Source organism: Dermacentor andersoni, chromosome 3 (assembly GCF_023375885.2).
Source record: "Dermacentor andersoni chromosome 3, qqDerAnde1_hic_scaffold, whole genome shotgun sequence".
NCBI classification, from domain to species: Eukaryota; Metazoa; Arthropoda; class Arachnida; order Ixodida; family Ixodidae; genus Dermacentor; species Dermacentor andersoni.
Genome location: NC_092816.1, coordinates 40,217,469 through 40,237,345, shown reverse-complemented (window position 1 = coordinate 40,237,345; position 19,877 = coordinate 40,217,469). Strand labels below are relative to the sequence as shown.

At 47.4% G+C, this 19,877-nt stretch overlaps 1 protein-coding gene and 1 long non-coding RNA gene across 2 annotated transcripts; one reads left to right on the top strand and one right to left on the bottom strand.

The window, feature by feature from the left end:
- The first annotated feature begins 42 nt into the window (after positions 1-42).
- Positions 43-19,018, top strand: LOC126517566 (dnaJ homolog subfamily C member 28). The gene is made up of 6 exons (XM_050167324.3): positions 43-212; positions 326-559; positions 1,913-2,118; positions 13,675-13,819; positions 18,028-18,270; positions 18,838-19,018. Exons 1-6 carry the CDS (start codon positions 93-95, stop codon positions 18,991-18,993), a joined length of 1,104 nt encoding a protein of 367 aa, XP_050023281.2. The 5' UTR covers positions 43-92; the 3' UTR covers positions 18,994-19,018.
- On the bottom strand, positions 7,666-10,685 carry LOC140216708 (uncharacterized). Its single transcript, XR_011893355.1, has 3 exons — positions 10,449-10,685; positions 9,462-9,600; positions 7,666-8,458 (listed from the first exon to the last, which is right to left on the bottom strand). It is a non-coding gene; the product is annotated as an uncharacterized lncRNA (long non-coding RNA).
- Positions 19,019-19,877: the final 859 nt, after the last annotated feature.

Genomic DNA, 19,877 nt, shown 5'->3' with positions numbered 1-19,877 from the left:
CTTTCGCCTTGAAGAGGCTTTTTAAAGCCAAGCCGCAATCAAAATATAGCGTAGTCTGGTTGCTGGTGCTGCGGTTTCGGTATGTCCTCGAAATGTTGCTGTCGCGTAGGTCATTTTGCGCCTTACCGTCAGTGTCCACACACGGATGTGTCAGCCGCGTTTTCGGACTCTGGCCATTTTCAAGACGAAGCAGCAGCTATAAGAACATAAAGGTGTGTACATACGTCGCTTTCGCTCATTCTAGTGGAGGTGACTGACGCGCAGTAAAAGCTATATATGGTGCCGGCTGCAGGCATTTGAATGTTTCTTTTCCCTTGTCTCGCAGGAATGTTACGAAGTTCTTGGAGTCGGCGAAGATTCGAGCATGAAGGAGGTGAAAGAGGCCTTCGTACAGCTGGCTCGCAAATACCACCCGGACAGCGGCAGCGACACGGCGAGCGCCGCTAAGTTCGACGAAATCAAGAGCGCTTACGAGAGCGTTCGCGATCACCTGTCCCGAGATGCCGCTCCGGCGTGCGACGATGTCAACGAAGTCTTGCAAAAAGACTTCGGCATAAAGGTATCGGAAGTGTCGCATACCGCGACGAAGCAGCGGCGTGTGGTTGCGATGTGGTTCCCACACGACCGTGCAATCTTGAGGGGGCCCTGAACCACCTTTCGGGCTTGGTAAAAAAAAACAGAATTCGCACATCGCATACGCTGCTGTGAACATCTCAGCCAAATTGTGCAGTCGTGCGCGGCGAATGGATCTCGCAAGCAGAGCGCGAAGTTACCCTTTTCTCAAACGCTCCCTTTTCAACGGAAGCCTGCTCTTCACCACTTTTCTGAACGTTTTATTTCGTACTATAGCAGCTTTTTGCAGTAAAGTATTTCTGAAGTAGTCTAATTTATATTCAAGTGCATTTTTCGGCTTCGATAAAAAGTGGTTTGATCTAAAGGGGTACCGACGTTATATTTTCGACTATTCAGTTCTTGCGTCAGGTTAGAGTCCTAGCTAGACCTCTAAATCCTAGAAAATATAGTGACAAGCCTCAGAGCGCTGCTACTAATTTGATATAAATACAGCGTTTCGGTTTCATTGACGTCACTTACGACACGTGCTGTGTCGTGACGTCTGGACACTGTATATGTGGGTGCAGGACATTGCAATCTTTTGATACTCATTCCGGCTCGCTTTGTCGCCTCGTATGTGACTGTCAAGGAGGTGAATAACCTCCTTGGTGGCCACATACTACGTCGTGGCATGACGAAACAGTATCCTCTTGGGAAACGAAACCGAAACGAAAGGGGCGCAGATCCTTGTCAAGCCTAATTGATTTTGTGTTTTTGTCTGTGCCACCTACATCATGTATATATGTGAAATAAATTTGATTTGAAACTGGCTGAAGCAAATCTGTTATAATAAATTATTTACAGCGTTCTGAGGCTTGTAATTAATTTTTCTAGGGTTTAGAGCTGCGTGACCTTCATTTAACGCAAAGAAAAGAAGAATAAAAAAGGAGAATAGTCGAAAATATCATGTGGGTCTTGCAGATTTATCTACAAGCGCTGCCACCGAATAGAAGGCAGTTCTTTTGCCCTCTCCACATGATCACTGGTGACAAAACACGCAGTCATCCGTACACAGATCAGGTGCCATCTTTGAAGCACTATAGGCGCGGTGGGTGTTGAATATATATTTTAATCTCGGCCTTATTCTCATCTCAGCACGAGGCATTTAGTCCCCCTCCGGTTTTGAACGTACATTTGAGAAAAATCTTAATAACAGCGTTGATGACCCTCTTCGATAACAGACGTGACAAAACAACTCGGTGTCGCCAGGTATCCGCGGCGTTGACAGGCTACACTTCATAGTAGGCCATAAATACGTCACGACGTAGCCATTGAACCGTTCCCTGTCTGCGCCGTGCAGCACACGGTCCCGCAGCATCGGCAGTACCTGAGCTTCGATGGCGTCGGCCACGGGACGCCGACGCAGCGGTGGCAGCAGTACCAGCAGCACCGGCTACAGCAGGCCGTGGACAGGGTGCACGACCACCGCGTGGGCAAGGACGTCGCGCACAACGAGCGCACGCTGGTCCTCAAGGACGCCACGCTGGCGCGGCAGTACAAGACCACGTGAGTGCCGCGGTTTGCCGCAATGCTGCTCGTATGCTGGAGGGCGGGAGAGAGAGAGAAAGGAAAGGCAGGGGGCTTATACAGAAGAAAATTCCGGTTTGCTACCCTACACTATGTGATGGGGCGGAAGGGGACCTAGAAGGATAAGAAGGAATTAGAGACAGAAAGAGAAGACGTGCCCACAATCACTGCTTGTTGACAGCGCAGCCAATATGCTGGAGCATCCGGTCACGCTTGGCATGGTTATTATCATATAGGCATTGTGGTTATCGCAAATATCCTGTGCGCGGAAGAACCGAAAACACGCGTTCGTCATTCACGCGATAGCCGTGATAACGTCTCCGCCGTCGGGATCGGAGGTGTGCTTGATACAGAAGGCTGGGATGATTGGAATGTAGGCATCTGAGACATTCCCAGCGTTAAAAAAAAAATTGGCTGCGGCTTAGCTCAGCTGACCCTGAATATGCAAAAAGAAAGCTTGGTTTAGCCTGGTTAAGTATTGGTTTCACTTGGTTAACCTTTGTTTTAGATGTAATTGTTATACTTAGGTATACATGCAATCATCGTTAAGCCAGGTATGACGGCTGTGGCTAGGTCGGTACCTAGACGTGACTGTGATTAGGCTTGGGTAGATACGCATCGTTCGACGGTGCGACGCCTGTCGTGCCACAGGGAAAGCGCAAGTGCTAGACCTGCAAAGAGACGCCGCGAACATGCGCATCGTCGAAGCACAAACGGAGAGGGCGCGAACGCGGTCGCTACATTGATCTCGACGGTCCTACGCTTGTCGCATTCCGGACCCTCTCCAGCGAAGCAGTTCGCCGGGCGATATCGGCGGGATGGACAGACGCCGCTTGGCGACGACGGCTCAAAGTCTTCCGCTTCCGCGCAACGCTAAGAGAAGACGGCCCGGACTCGCTCTCATCCATGTCCAAGCTCGCACTGACTAGGCGAGCGCGGCGCTCCTCTTAGGCGTGTCACGTGGTCAGGCGGCGACCTAGCTGCGGAGAGCGCATGCGCCAAGCCGGCGGCGGCAGCGGAGCTCGGCGCGGCGCTTTGCCAAGTGCTACGGCGTAGCTGCGGTCAAATGAAGGTCAAATTGCTGGCGACGGCGAAACTCGGCTCGACGCTGTTAGTAAAGCTTTCGCTTTAACAAAAAGAAACGCGTTAGAAGAACATAGGAAGGTAATTTCGTATCTTGTTCTAAAGTGTTTACTTTTTTTCCTCCTAAGGCACTGGAAATATCTCGGATATTGTACGTGTACATTTCGATTCTGTAATAGCATTAAATGCCCCTCTTACCGTGAGAAGAGGCTTGGTAAGCCAGAAAAGTACGGTAAAACCAAAATGCAGGTGGCGCCGCCGCCGTGAACTTCCCACATGCGCTTGACGTGACGTCACGAATTCGGAAAGCGGCTGTTCGGGTCTTGTTGAACGCTTATCGGTGGAGACGGATTGCGTCGCTTTCTGTAGACACCGACGGCTCGACCTGGGGCCGTATTCTGTAGCGGTTCCTTTGGGAACCGGTTCCCTTTGGCTGTTACGTCTGGATTACGTCACTCGGAGAAAGAGTGGAACGGGGCGGCGTGAGGGGAACCAATCAACGAGTGGCGGTCTGCCGGAAGATCACGTCATCATTTTTGTTTGTACTTAGGGGACGGTATAGCAATTGAAGGATCTTGCTGGTTTGATAAAAAAACATTGGTTTGTATAGAACACTTGCAAATATATTTTCAGTAATAAATGTGAGCTTGCGGCGCAGACCGCTACTGGGAGTTGTAATTTTATTTGTGTTGTTTTCTTATTTAGTCGCTAGGTGGTGTGCCATACGTTATGCAAACAAGTTGCCTCGCTTTGTTTACGTTTTGGACTTACCAGTTTGCGCGCCGAATCCGAAACTGGGTCCTCATGTTTGAGCGAGGCCGCGCGATATACTCGTGTCATTTGTTGAAGAGCACCCCTACCTTGCGAAGCCGCCGTGTGTGCTGGGTCAACAGCTGACGGCGGCGCGCAAGGAGGAGCTCTGGCAGCCAGTGACTGCCTTGCTGAATGCTGAGGGCCCGGCAGTGAAAACTGCAGCCCAATGGCGCGGCGTGTGGAAGAAAGATGTGTATAACGCCCGCCGTGATGCAGCCGCCTTGCACGCCGAAAGCAGGTAAGCACACTCGTTGACGGAGCTTTTGCGCACCATATTCTAACAAACGTGTTAATCACAGAGGAACCGGAGGAGGCAGCCTGCCCGGACCGCGAGGGCGCGTCCTCTCTTTACTTGGAAGGGCGAGCGCCATCGGAGTCTGCCCGCCGTTCTTCGAGCCCGACGAAGAGGTGAACATCAGCGCATGGGTTTCAATAGGTCAACGCCAAGTCGACGCGCTGTCGCGATTTATGGCAACACACACGCTTTTAATTTTTCAACTTTGCCCCGTGCGGTCCGTTTATGGAACGCACTACCAGATACCATTGCATGCCAATATAAACACACTGCATTTCGCAATCTGCTAAACGATCAATATGCCGTTTCAACCGTCTAAACACGTCATGTCTTTTGTAATTTTCTTGCATTTTTTCTACAAGTTAAAGAATTTCAGTGGTCCCAATTTCTTTACAATACTTACTACTGTATAACATGCAAAAACGTTTACAATGTTATTATGCTATTATGTTGTTGTTTACCATTTATTGTTATTGCTCTACATATTGTATTTGCTAATGTAATAATTTTGCATGTTCTGTGCGTACTCCTTTCATTAGGCTGATGTTTATTTCTTTCCCGATTCCATACTAATATGTTACCGTATTTCCCCATTTACACTATACCTTCTCGAAGGCCTGTAAGGTACATGTAAATAAATAAATAAATATTTACAATGTTTGCAGATGACTGTATAGTATATAGGGTTATCAACAGCGAATCTGACCAACAAGCACTACAACACGATTTGGATTTGATTGCCATATGGTGTGAAAAATGGAAAATGTCACTGAATGAGAAAAAGAGTGTCCACGTAACCTTTACCTGGAAGAGCTCATACGACAGCAATCGTAACACTATAAATAATGCTACTCTTGAACAAGTGTCAGAATATAAATACTTAGATGTATTTTTTTCTGCTGATCTAAGGTGGAACAGACACGTTACTCATGTTAGGAACAAGGCTGTCGGAGCATTAGATTTTTTTAAACGTAACTTTAGTAGCTTGCCACAGAAACTTAGGGAGCAACTGTATTTCACACATGTGCGCAGTACACTGGAGTATACGTGTGTTTGCTGGGATCCATATGCTACAGAACTTGTAGATAAACTAGAAAAAGTGCAGAACAGGGCAGTTCGGTTTGTCCTTGGCAATTATGACAGGATGCTTAGCATGACAGAAAGCAAAAAAGCATTAAATTGGCATCTTCTTGAACACCGTCGCCGAAATCTCAGATTAAAATTTCTTCATAACATATACCACTCTAATACGGGGATAGCCAGGTAATTGTATTTTCAGCCGCCCACATATGTTTCTAAAAGGCGAGATCACAAATTAAAAATATGTGAGATTCCTTTTGACCCTCTATTGCATGAATTATGAAAGTCATTTTTTCAGCTTTCATTATTGATTGAATGAACAAACATGACTGTAATAATAAAGATAAAGCTTTGTGCCAAATATGGCACACCATGAAGATGGCTGAGCGCTCTTGCTGCCATGGGCGGAAAACAAAGCTTCACGGACGGTGGCCTTTTAATGTGATGTGGGGAATGAAATGAAACAGTTGTTTGCTGCGTTCAGGCACAGATGAATGTTTCACTTCCTCTATCTTACCAACGACTTGTTTGTGCAAGGTGGCCGCTTACATCTTTGTTTCTTCTCGTCAAATTCTGGCCAGTGGCTGACTTGGTCAGATCGGTCGTCTTTGGGTGGCATTGCGGCCGCTGGTCCCTGTGCTTTTTTGACTGGAACATGGAATTCGATGTACTGACTAGAAGTCCTTCCTGGTCGCTAGTTGGGTAGGCACTTGTTATGCGAGGTAAGGCATTCTGCAATTTCTGCTTTTAATTGAGCCAGCGGTAGTACTTGTCTCCTCCTAAGCTGCTCCTGCACCCTCCTGTACAATACCCATGCTGTTAGTACCGATAAGTCTAGCATAGGCGTAAAAATTCGAAAGTGCCATTTCTTCGACATCTGATATGTATGCAATAAAGTCCAAACAGAGAGTCCAGCAGGTCGACACCATCCATGTGCCTGTTATGGACCTTTACTACGCTGGGGCAATCAATTTCGCGAAACACCTTGGCGGAGGTAAACCAGCGCTGAGTCTTTTGGATTGGATCTCTCCCAACAAAGCTCGACAGAAATGTCACGGCGCGGTTGTCGTATCAACGCATACACGATAACTCTACGTCATCTATCGCGCTTGTGAGTGCCTCTGAAGCACCACTTCCTTTACATTTCAGTTCCTTTTCACTTTTCAGGCGGCTGTTTGGTAGACAATTCGCCCTCACCGTACCGATCGTCAAAATTACATCTTGTGATAGAGTGACCTGCAGCTTCGGGCTATTGAACAGATGGCAGCACGTTACCATATATTGTATTTCAAGTTCATACTGTGCCAAATATGGCACACACCAATTTCGGTTTCTCTGCTGTAGTTGCAGGCAAAATTGAGAAAACTAGTAACTGCCTTGAATTGGCGAGGCCAAAAAATATGCCAAAATAATTTTTCTACGTTTCTGCGGTCGAAATTTTCAGAGAAAAAAAAAACCGATTGCTCGTGTTTGCCCCCTCCGAGTTTCACGTCGCATCCCAAAATCTACTTCACCTCTGTTTTGCGTGTCACTCAAGAGATGGCAGCACTTGCCCATAATAAGTGCGCGTAACTACGAGATTTACTCTGACGGTATCACATTCTCAACTGGGAATCTCACACACGCGAAAAAGAATGGTAACCGGTATGTGCCAAATATGGGACGCCATGCAATAGAGGGTTAAAAGCGACGCTTTCCGCTACTCTTTCTATGTTCGTACTATAAGAGACTGGAATACTCTACCACCTGACACTGTCTGTATTTGTTCAAATGATGATTTCTTCCATGCTTTATGAGTGTAATTCTGAGTGTTCATTTATATGAGTTGTACCCTCCCTGCTGTAATGCCTGAATGGCGAAGCAGGTACCCAATGAATAAAATGAATAAATAAAGAAATGTTTCATTGTCATGATTTTTTTTATATTGTTGCACCTTGTTAAGCAGCAATTACGAGCATTATGTGAAATCATGTGTGCAAGAAATGCAATGTTGAAGCAACTCTTGAGTTTAAACAAAGCCGTAGTAAGCATGAGTGTCTGCTATTTAAAGAAATCCTGCTCCAATAAGTGCTTGACATGTCTCGTTTGTTGCTATACATTTCAATATGTGCTATACAGATTGCTGACGACATTTCAGTTGCTGTGTAACTCATGCTGCTCTTGCGTGTCACACATGAACAGACATCTTCAGCTTTGGAACAATGCATACTGCACAGTAAAATAGGCATTGCAAAGCAATATTCAACAATGCAAGATTGTTTGCCATTCACCTTGGAAATAACCTTTATTTAAAGAAAATTCCCTGGCGAGACAATATTCAAAAGCACAGTGAACAAAGCAAAGGAGTAACATAATGACACATGGTTATTTGTCACTGCATGTGTATCTGTCATGCTCAACATAGACAAATCATGTGCTTGTCACTACTGCAGTATGCAGCATACTATGATTAGCCACATGTGAGCACACGCAATGTGTTATGTTGAAGTGCACGGCCTATTTACTTTTATGAAAATAAAAATAAAACATGTTACACCAGCACATGTCTCCGCCTCATTTGCCAGCGAATGCGCCGGCGCACACTTTGCAGGTAGGCAATGCGCAAATTTCTGGGCAGCCGAAACACACCAACTATGGATTCACGCACCGCACGGCCTCTTTGAAACAAAGCTCGAGAAGGCTGTACAGGGTGCGCCTGCGGTGGCACCTGTACTTGAAGCGGCACTTGTGCCTGGGCTGGCTCCTGTGCGCTGTCGTCATGTGCACCGTCGTCACCTGGGTCGTCTGGCAGAGGCACGCCTGCTGCAAGGTAGAGGTTATGCAGCGCTGCACAAGCTGCAACAATAGTGGCTGCTTTCTGAGGCGAGTAGTGGAGCACCCGATACCTCTGCAGGCATCGGAAGCGGCTCTTGACGACTCCTATGCACCGCTCAACGGCATTTCGCATTGATGCGTGTGCCTCATTATAGCGCCCCTCTGCCGTGAGGCGATTTGGGTGACCAGGCACAGGAGTCATGATCCATGGCTCTAGCGGGTACCCAGAGTCCCCTGTAAAGTGTTGCACGTCAGTGAACGAACGTGGATACATTAAGACACAATGCAAGAACACAGTCTACGCCAGGGCCCTTTTACAACAGCAGCGGGTCTTGGATTTATTGTTGCAATATCTATCGAACATTGACCTTCCCAGAAAGTTGTAAAGAAAGTTCGACTCATTTTAAAGAAAAGCCCAATTTTACCTGTTGTCTCGGCTGCAAATCTCATTCTCGGGTTAAGTTGGACATGTAATATTTATTTCATACTCGTGGTTTTCTGCTCCGCTCATCCCATTTGCTTCTCCCTAAATGTACATCCTCTACTAAAACTAATTAGCTCTTCTCTCTTCAGAAGTGTTATTTTATAAAACACTTCTAAGGCCTACTCTCGAATATGCTGCCAGTATCTGGGATCCTTACTCTACCTTTCGTACCTCTTCTCGTGAAGGTACCCGAACTCGAGCTACCCGTTTGATCCTTTCTAATCACTCCAGCACCACATGTCGCTGCAACAAAAAAAATTGCAGACATTGTGACACAAAGAAAAATAGCGCAACTTGCACTATTCTACAATATATACTACACCGATCACTAACGTCGATGCCGAAAGTTTCACGCACACACTTATTCCTTCGTTCCAAGGACAGTGACCAGGAACCAGCTACCCGAGTCCATTGTCACCAACCCTTTTCCATCATACTTGAAAACTGCCATTTCGACGTGTTCTGTAGAATTACACCCCTGCCTGTAACGTTCCACGTGGCATTCAGTGTATTGAAATTAATAAGTAAATAAACAGAATAACATGTCAGCTGTTGTATCCATGCTGGTAAAAATATCTGCCTTCTAAGAGAGACATGTTTCTCTCGATAGTCGCTGCAGGTTCGTTAGGTACTGCTGCATTCACAACACATTTCTAGCAAATCACGCTTTCTTAAAGCTTGCTAGGATGCAAAACTATTTGACTGTGTATGTTTTACATGTGGAAGAAGCACTGCTACTTTAGGTGCACTTACCAAGCAAGACTTCTCCATGAAGTAACAGGCCACGAGTGAGGCGGCGGCGAAATGCAGAATGCCTCCAAACGAAATAATCGTGGCACGATCCCGGAAACCGTGGGTCAATTGCCAGGATATTCAGCTTTGCATCACACACCTCGTAAGAGAAAGCAAAGAGAAGGTGTCAATGCCACTGCAACAAATATCTGGCACAAACTTTTGCTTACAACACTACTTGCCAATCAGTTACTGTTCAGTCAGCCAACACAATTACAGAAAAGGAGATATCAACATACGCAGTAGGCAGTTGAACTAATCATCAGCATGATAACAATGTCATCTTAACCTACAAATGCAATGTTGGCATGTGTACATGTGCTCATGTATGGCGTGCGGTCACAACACAATGTGCAAAATAATTCCTTTGGTTTCTTCCGTCCATATTGTACAAGATTCTGCTAGAGAGTGCCACCTGTGTTTTTTTCTTGTTTTTCCAGACAAAGTGCCTATTACAAGCGAAAGAACGCGGAATTGGCAGCATGTGCCGTATTAACAGCTAGAGCAAATGGGTGTCCACACATTCTCATTCTCCCTCACACCATTTTCATTGATGGGATGCTCCTTTTCACGTTTACAGTCTGTTGGCCACAATGCTTTAGTTTTACGTCGAATAAGAATCACAAGGGCTCGTCTTCTGTTAGGATCGCTCGCAGACGAAGACTCCCTTCACTGCTACGGCGTCTATTCCGGTTTAAGTTGCGCGTAATGTGTTTACATTGTAGCATCGAAAAGGCTATTCAACTGTGATTGGAGAGCACTGAAAAAGTGCGGCCGTGTTCTATGCAAAGATCAAAGTCGTCATTACACATACAACACAAACGCTACTTTCTCTCATAGGAACGCAAGTATTACCGGCAATTGATGAAAAATAACGAAACGAAGTTTTTTACAACGTGCACTCGCGCAATCACGTATCGAAAATATTTGTCAATGAACAATACTCACGACCATGCAGTTGAGGGCGTAATACCCTTTACGGCTCCAGTACGATTCCGTTTCGCCGGGGCCGAGCTTCTTAGGGCGAACGATGGCTATCAGACTCCCGTCCACACATCCTAGAAATCCTGGAATTTTTCCACGGCTAAGAAAGCCTTCCTTGACGGCGGCTTTCTAGGCCGTGGATGGGAATCCAACACATCCTTTTTCTTTGCCCACAACCGTAATGGCCTTGGCGACGGCTGTAATGATCCGGCGGACCGAAGGATGCGACAGTGCAATCGCTTCTTCATTCCCGACGCACTGTTGAAAGCTCCCGGTGGCAAAAAACCGCAGCGCGCACAGCACTTTCATCGTAGCGTCGACACCACGAAATCTTTGAGGTCCGAGATGTCCTTCCAGCTCATCGCAAAGACTTCACACTATGTCTTTGGAGAGCCTAAAATGCCTTCGAAACTCTTCGGCCATGCCGAACGCGTCGCGTCGTTGCCTCTCGGCACTCGCCAGCAACACAACCAAAGGAGCCGCCATTGCCGTCTCTGTCTCGTCTCGTCTAGGTGCCGGCTCGTCAGCTGGCGCGAGATTAGCCGGCAGCCGCGGTTGCCCTAGCAACCCTCGACATCATGCTCGCCCCCGCGCGCGACCCTCGAGAGAACCACTTCTCCGCGGTTCCTCTCCTAGCAGGGAACCGGTTCCTTTCCAGAAGATTGGCAACCTGTGTGACGTCATCAAAATTTGTCGTCCCGCCCACCAGGGATGACGACAACGAAGCGCCGACCAATGGCAACAGCCCAAAGGAACCGGTTCCCAAAGGAACCGCTACAGAATACGGCCCCTGGAGTGTTTTCAGAACATTTCCGTTGCCAAAATGGCCCGAGTACGACAATGTACTCTGAAATTCGAGACGTCACATTGACGTGCCGGGGCAGAAGCTTCAACATAAATTCAGAAAAGCGTAACTTTGGACTGTATGTTCTCTAGGTCAAGGGTAAAACGGACGCCGACGAATAACATTAAAAGACTACTAGGAATCAATCTTATTCCACCATGAACGAAAACAGAATATTTGAAAGAATGTTTTTCAAGGCTATAGTGATTTAATGTTCTTATTTATAGTGTCCCCTTTAAGAGTGAGCTTTATCTCGGAGGTTCCTATATAAATACATGGCAAAGGAAAATTCGTTTTTCTGGGCAACCACAGCACTAAATTTGATAAAGCTTGTTGCATTTAAAAGAAAAAAAAACAAATTTTAGTGACCTGTAACGAATTCTTAATTTAGGCCTTCAATTTCTTTGTAAAAGTTGTTGAATATAGCAAATTTTCAGAAAACGACACTATGAAGTTTAGAACTATGTAATTCAGCAATGGAAAGTGATATCACAATTCTGTAAGTTGCATGTAATAGTACATCTAAAGTGGACAAATTTGATGCATTACACATGGCTCTCAAGTAGACCACTAATATGTGAGTAGGACTTTTGCAAAACTCTTGTAAGCAGTGTATCAAATTAACGCAAGATATAAATTGATGTATCAAGTTTGTCCGCTTTGTATGCTCTAACGGATGCACTTTACAGAACTGCTATGTCTGTTCTTGGTGCAGAGCTACGAACTTGTAAATCGTACCGCTTTTTTTAACTTCCCAATTTTTGAAACATACCGCTTTCGACAATCACTCTAATTTAAGTTTCTCTTTCAAATCCATCAAAGTTAATTAAAATCGGCCCAATGGTTATATAAGAAAAACGTTTCTGCGTTTTACATGTATTCGAAGCGGCGGCTTCGGAGTTGGTCCCGAGCTAAAGCTTCCGCCTATAAGTATCGAATATGCTTATAAGATAAATTAACCCCCACATTCCGCGCTGCCCTACTTTTCTCTTCTGGTGATTTTCCAGCTGTTACATTTTCGAGGCCCTTACGTAAGATTTGCGCTGCTCCGTTTAAAATTTATCAGCGGGAGTCAACTGTACAGTTAAAGAGGGAGCTACAAAAGTGGGCTTCACCTCACAAGCATCCTTGTAATGGAAAAGCCAGCTTTCAAGGGGTCGGCTGCACGCAATTTCGGTTAAAGCAAACGAAGCGACTGCGCACACGACGGACTGCAACTATATTTTGCACGTAAAGTCTGACTGCTGCTGGACACGCGTTACCAAAGAGCTCCGGAAGCGCAGGCTAACCCTTGTTCTCACCCCGCGGAGCTTTATAGGGCCAGAAATTTGTCAGGGATTCCACGTGCGCAGAGCGAAGCACCCGGGGACTTCGTGCCGTGCAGCGAAGGCCAGGGCTCGCGTCAGCCAATCAGCAGCGAGAGCCGGCTGCGTCTTCCACGGAATGGAGGAGGTGGAGGACTGGCCCGTTGTGCAATAATAATACTTCCGTGAAGCTTCCATTCAACAGGTGTCGCTCCGAGATTCAATCGCAGGCGGACAATGGAGGAGACATTTTCGTTGGCTGGCGCGACCCATAGCTTTAGCTGCACTGACACGAAGTTTTATACTATGTCGAAGCTCGCAGATGCAGATGATCGCCTGCAAGCTGGTGTATCTCGTCGACCCTTGTATAATGCCAAATGACGCTGCCGATTCGTTGTAGCTTTTTCTGCTTGCTTTGCTATAGTGATAAGGCTAATTCGTTTCGTCATACGAAGCTCTCGATGCTGCGTTTCCTGAAAAAAAGAAAGAAAAATAAGGAGAAAAAAAAGGAAGTCAAGCTAGTAGAACGCAATATAAAGCCGAGGCACAGAGGCGGACTTTACAAACGCCAACATTTATGAATTGTCACAGTTTACTACATATGTGGAGTTCCGCTGCCTGGCGCAAGGTCGATGGTTCGACTCGCATGCGCATTTCGGAGGGGGCTAAATGCCCCCCCCCCCCTCCCCGTGTATTGATATGTATGTTGCGAATTTCTCTATGCAATCTTTGGCAGCTAGCGCATGATGCCGCTTTGGAATGTCAAATAAGATAACCACATCCTCCTCTGTACATTTTATTCGGTGATAAATTTAGCTTTATTTCTCCTAGAAGTTCAGTGCGTCGTAAAACTGGCAGTCGCTTTGTCGGGGTCTCTTGCCGGAGACTCTTGTGCATTGTAGAGGGGCGTGTCCTCTTCTTGCTGGACTTTGTTATGCACTACTGGGTCACAACTGGGCCATGCAGTAGCGCCCATGCTGTTTCGTACGCGCGTATAGCATGTGCTTGTTGCACTGTGCATATATACTTCCTGCGTATGCAGCCAAGCCATCGAGCGGCTGGTGGAAGACCTGATCCAGGAGTCGATGGCGCGTGGCGAGTTCAACAACCTGCCGGGCTCGGGAAAGCCGCTCAAGTTCGCGCCCGAGAACCCCTACGTGGACAGCACCACGCGCAAGCTCAACGAGGTTTGGAAATAACACCGCCTTTATAACGGAGTCTTTGTTTGCCTGTATACCTTCCCCGGGTTTGGCGTGCGTCGGTCGGTCGCTGGGCTTCTCGCCTTGGTTACTTATAGTGCGGGGACTCGGTGCTCGCACTGTAGAGTATCAGCGAAAACAGGTACGGGTTAGTACAACCTGTCGCTCAGTAAAAATAATTGTGTCCGACGGTGGAGAATTGGAACCGGAGCTCCCAACGTGCGCGTCGCTTCGAAGCGCAACAATTTATTTGCTTATAAAAGTTAGAGCGCGTCAGCTTTAAGTCGCTATATATGATATTGCATCGCCTCCGGAATCGACCCAGGTCGGCGGCAGAAAAAAAATAAAATTAAATTGTGAGGTTTTACGTGCCAAAACCACGATCTGATTATGAGGCACGCCGTAGTGGGGGACTCCGGAATAATTTTGACCATCTGGGGTTCGTTAACGTGCACCTAAATCTAACTACACGGATGTTTTCGCATTTCGTTCCCATCGAAATACGGCCGCCGTGGCCGGGATTCGATCCCGCGACCTCGTGATTAGCAGCCCAACACCATAGCCACTAAGCTACCACGGCGAGTGTCGGCGGCAGAAAGGGGGCGCGCGGCGTTGCGTGTTGTGTAATGCGCAACCTCCTCGTGCGCTTGCTCATTTTAGTAAGAAGCTCTATGTGCTTGCCGGTGCATGCCAGCTCTCGTCTACGCGCCTGTGCTCGTTGTGAGTCGTGGTCTTGGGAGTCTGGCGTCACACTGAGGGTCGCGCTCTTGCCTACGCAACTGGTGCGGTGTTTAGAAAAAGGTAGCTGGCCTACGCTACCGGGGCGTTGCGCAAGGAGACTGAGCGTCGTCCGAACGTTTACAATAACGAGAGTTGCTTCATTGCTGATGAGCATACGAGGTCGGGAGGTTGAAGGAAAAAAGAACTGAGGCTTATTTACACTGGTAGGGCAAACTTACTTACAGGAAAAGCCATCCTCGTACTTGCAGGAGCATGGAGCACAGTACGTATTCACTCCTAGCTATATGCATCGTGCTACACGATTTTAGAGGAGCACGCTATATCATTCTGGGAGAGCACACACCCTACACGGAGGATGTCTCTTAAAAAACCATCCGTCTTCCCTATAGATCTCTAGTTCAAAATGACTGTCTGGTGGGCTAGTTGGTATGACGTTATTTACAATGTGGCGCAAAAGCATACGGACGGCGAAAGAAGCAGACGGGACATAGCTCTGTGTCCCGTCTGCTTCTTTCGCCCTCCGTGTGCTTTTGCGCTGTAGCTGCTTAATTCCCTAGATCACTTTCCCTGGGAAACCGGTCATGTCATCACCGGCCAATAGGAATGGCCGAACTGTTCCCAGTATGCCGCCCACAATGTTGCACCACCCAGCCGGACTTTGCCTCTGATGTTGCGCCTTCGCTGTCGCATATGACGCAATGACGAGATAGTCGGAAGACAGCAGTCGACGCCGGTCTCGCGCTCGGTCGTTGGCTCCAGGCACAGTTGGTCGTTAGCCCTTTCACAGAATGGGGCAGTTGCAGACATTTCGAACGGACGTTTACCTCGCTGGTTAAGCCTTCAGCATGACCCATGGCCCTTGCGTTTTGTCTTGGGCTAATACGCCAAACGCATAACGGCATTCGCGGGTGATGAGAGACAACTCATGCGAGTAGGAGAGTGTGCGGGCGCGGACATCTTCCTCTTATATCGGACCGAGCTTTAGCTCGGGCCCAACTCCGACGCGGCCTATTCAAATACATGTAAAACGCAAAGACGTTTTTTTTTTTGCAATAACGCCTGGACCGATTTTAATGAAATTTGCTGCATTTGAGAGAGAAAGATAAATTATAGTGACTGTTGGAAGCGGTATTTCCAATTAAGGGCCTAAACTCTCCTACAAGAATTTTCAAAAATTCGGAAGTTAAAAGAAAATTAGAAGCACGAAGTTCACAAATTAATAGCTCTGCATCAAAAACAGCTATCGCAGTTCTATAAACGGCATCCGTTAGATCATCGAAAGCGGACAAAACCGACATGTCATTTTGTATTTTACGTGAATTTGTTACGTTGTGTACAAAGGTTCTAAATAAAAGCTGTATTTCCATATTACTAAATTTTTTGAGATTCATGTGTAACATACCAATTTTGTCCGCTCTAGATTTGCTATTAGATGCAATTAACAGAATTGTGGTGTTATTTTTTTTTATTGCTGAGTTACAGAGTTGTAAACTTGATAGTTTCGTAGTTTCGTTTCGTGAAAATTGTTGATTTTTTTCCCAATATTAATTAAAAATAATTGATGACCTAAATCACAAATTCGAAACCAACAGTCACCAGATTTTAAGTTTCTCTTCTAAACGCAACAAACATCACGACATTTAGTGCTGTGGTCAATCGGAAGCGACGTCTCCAAGACGTCTAACCAGGAGCGAGCGTGCGCTGGAGCCGGTCCTTCGATGATGCTGAACGCTATTCGGCGCAACTCAGGCATAGGCGCGTAGAACCAAAGCACCTTTGGTAGAACCGAGCAGACATGCGCCTGCACTCGTACCCAGAGTCTGATAATCCGCCGTGGTTGCTCAGTGGCTATGGTGTTGGGCTGCTGTGCACAAGGTCGCGGGATCGAATCCCGGCCACGGCGGCCGCATTTCGATGGGGGCGAAATGCGAAAACACACGTGGTGCTTAGACTTAGGTGCACGTTAAAGAACCCCAGCTGGTCGAAATTTCCGGAGTCCTCCACTACGGCGTGCCTCATAATCAGAAAGTGGTTTTTGGCACGTAAAACCCCATAATTTAATTTAGAGCCTGATACACATAGGCGAAACACACGTTTGCGACAAACTTGACGCACAGCCGTGCGTCGTATAGCTTTCGTGACTGCGCTGGACTGTGAGTTGCAGCCATGCAACAGCCGCACAAAACGACGGCGTTTCAACTAGGGAAAAAATAAGAAAGCGACGAGCACAGTGTGTTACCAAACGGTATAAGCTTCGCTTACTTTGGCAGTCATCTTCTGTAACTTCTGCAAGGCTATTTATTTTTTTCGAACTTAACCGCCCCCCTTCCGCTCCCTCGAACGCTTTCATAAACATGTACCGATGCTTTCATCGGCGGCCTTGTTTACCATCCTTGCCATGTTGAGATAGAAATTTGAAATTGAAATTTATTTTCTTGAAGCTTGAAGAGGAGACAGAGGCTAATGTCATTTGCCTGACGGAGGTTTCTGTCACCGCATTTGCTATAACTCAGCCAGCTGTTCGAACACATCTCTTGCAATAAAAGAAAGTAAAAAGTACTTAGTACAGCGTGCAAAATAAGAGCGTAACAGTACATAAATCACTGGTTAGAACACACAACAATGCATTTCCTAAAGCAATATGATAAGCCATAAGCACAACGCCAACATCTCGGAGAAAAAAAATCATGAGCCATTCCACCCTGCCAAGGTGGTGGACCAGCGAAGCTGTTAAGCACACGACACGGAGGTGACACATAATTTTGAACAAAGGTACGAACTCGCATATTGCCCTGATGGGTGGTCATTGTGACGAAAGCTGCGCACACTCATTTATTGTCTTGATCGGTGGTCAATATTTCGCTTGCAAATGCAATCACATTCTTTGATAACGTCAAATCGATGCACGTACGTCGCAGGGTGTCGGTTGGGCCGGATCGGTGTGGCATCGCAAGGGATATGTCTGCAACACGAAACACGTAAACCTCTACATTTTCGGTACTGACACATCCACATTGAAACCGCCGACAGCGACAACAGGGGTAGTGTCATCGCAGCTAATTCACACAAAGTGAGTATAGCCATGAACCTTACGGGACTATGAGTCATTGCGTTTTTTGCTTGCTTACAGGGGTATACGGGCCATTGCTCACGGGGGTATGAGCCGTTGCTCACGGGGGTATGAACCATTGATGTCGATAGTTTTTTGTTCACGGAGAACAAAGAAGCACGTAACCCTAGCCATATACAGCTTCGCCGTAAAAAGAACAAAACACACGGCTTGCTATGTGTACAAGTGTTTCACATATTTGCAAGCGCGCTTGGCATCCTGCGGGATCGAGAGACGGAGGTTGCCGCACACAAAGTGCGGCGCGGCGCGGCGCAGCTCGGCGCAGCGAGCTTCTCTCGCGCGACATTGTTCAGTTGACACCGGCGACCGTCCGCTGGTCGCGCAGGTGCTGATCACCAACGGCTACGTGCCCGAGTGGGTGATGCTGGCGCGCGAGATCGCCGAGGAGAAGCGGCGGCTGCGCAGTACGCTGGCCGAGCGCCGGTCCCAGCTGGGTGCGTCGCCGCTGTCGGCCGACGAGCAGCGCCTCTGGCAGGAGGCCGTGCGCAGCCTGGACTCGGCGGCGGCGGAGATCAACCGCAAGATCGACAAGTTCAACATGGTCGTCCCTCTGCTTAGCAAACAGCAGGTGAGATTCGGTGCGCCGTATATTATACAGGACTTGCTGGCGAGATATACAAGAACGAGACAAATGGGCCATGGCCCATTTGTACGTCACGTACGTGCCCGTACATTTGTAGGTCATTGTCACGTACGTGTACGTACATGACGATGGGAAACCTGTAATGACGAACAATGGGCAGTGTCCTAGGATTCAGAGCCAACCTTTCGCGTCAAGAGGACTTCTCTTCGTCAGCGCGTTTTGACACCGTTTCGCGACAAGGGGGGTTCGTCGAATTCGATTTTGTGAGTACATAAATGCCTCGTATATACTGGAAAAATGCTTTTTGCGGCTGTAGAATTGTTCGTTAAAGCAAATGCCAGCCAGTCGTGATGCTGGACGTGTTACATTTGCCAAATCAGCCCGGCCAACGGAAAATAGCACTTATACGAAAAATAAGTTCTGCGATTTGGGGCCCAGTTTCTTTCAAGGTTCCTCATTTGCCAGCACTCGTCGCTGCCGTGTGGCAATTCCGGTTCCGCACTTCCTTTCGAAGCGCTGTCTTACGCGCGCTTTTTTCTTTCTTTATTTCAGCTGCACTTCTCGCTGGCGTCGGAGAGTGAGAAGATTCTAACAACCGCCGTTCCACGGCAAGCATCTGGAGAAACGGCGCAGGCCCCCAAAGTAAAGAGAAGTAGCGACGATGAAGGTTTCCTTTCTGTTATTTTTGGTGCAATAACAAAATGGTAGCGCGTATTGTTTTCAACCAAGACAACGTCTGGCTGCCTGTCTCTTCTTTGTTTTTTCGCACCTTCTCGCACAGACCTTTTGCAGATAGGCTCGATGGCTATATGCGGCTTTCCGACGCCGCCACATTTTATTCGTCGATTTAGGTGCACGTATATGCGTTACGGGTGGCCTCGCGGTAGAGATAACTTCGGAGCGTCGTAACTACGGCGTCTTCCACACCTCGGGCGTTGACGCCTGGTGATCAAGCTTATCAGACTCGGTAAGAGTAGACCGCGGTGCATGCATTAAGTAAAATCGTGCTAGCAGCCAAGCAACCAACATTGATTTAGCAGCGTATGCAGTGCCATCTCATCAGCGAAAAAAAAAATTCAGATCGTAGCAAAAAAAAAAAAAAAAATGTCAGCCGAAGCTGACAAATAGAGAACGAGGGTAGGGGGTATAGTCGGGGGAGGGGTACGTTACTCACTGCACGCTTAATTTCGTCAGCGCATAAATTTTCTGCGCCACCTATTTATCGCATACGAGAGAAAAATTAATTTTGGGGTCATTTGTGCCAATTAAGACCACGGTCTGATTGTGAAACGCGTCGCAGTGGGGGAAACACCGGATCCATTTTTTTTTTTTTTACCATTCGGGGTTCTGTAACGTGCACCAAAAATGCATGGCGCACGAGCTTTTCTTCTCTCTTTTTTTTTTTTTTTTGCAGTTCGACCCCCTCGGTCGGCCGCGACCTCGGCAGGTGCACCGAGTAACATGATTAAGCTGCGGCATGCGCATGTCCCCACACGACATGTCAATGCCGACAAGACACGCGTGCTCCACACCCACTCTCCGTTGGCGCGCGATTCGACAGTCCAGTGAATAGCGATGTGCGGGCCGTCGCC

Excerpts from the sequence above, each read along its gene's own strand:
- LOC126517566 (XM_050167324.3), top strand. The coding sequence starts at position 93 with ATGTTGCTGTCGCGTAGGTCATTTTGCGCCTTACCGTCAGTGTCCACA. Across the intron at positions 560-1,912 it reads AAAAAGACTTCGGCATAAAG|CACACGGTCCCGCAGCATCG; the intron begins GTATCGGAAGTG and ends TGCGCCGTGCAG. Across the intron at positions 2,119-13,674 it reads GCGCGGCAGTACAAGACCAC|CCAAGCCATCGAGCGGCTGG; the intron begins GTGAGTGCCGCG and ends CTGCGTATGCAG.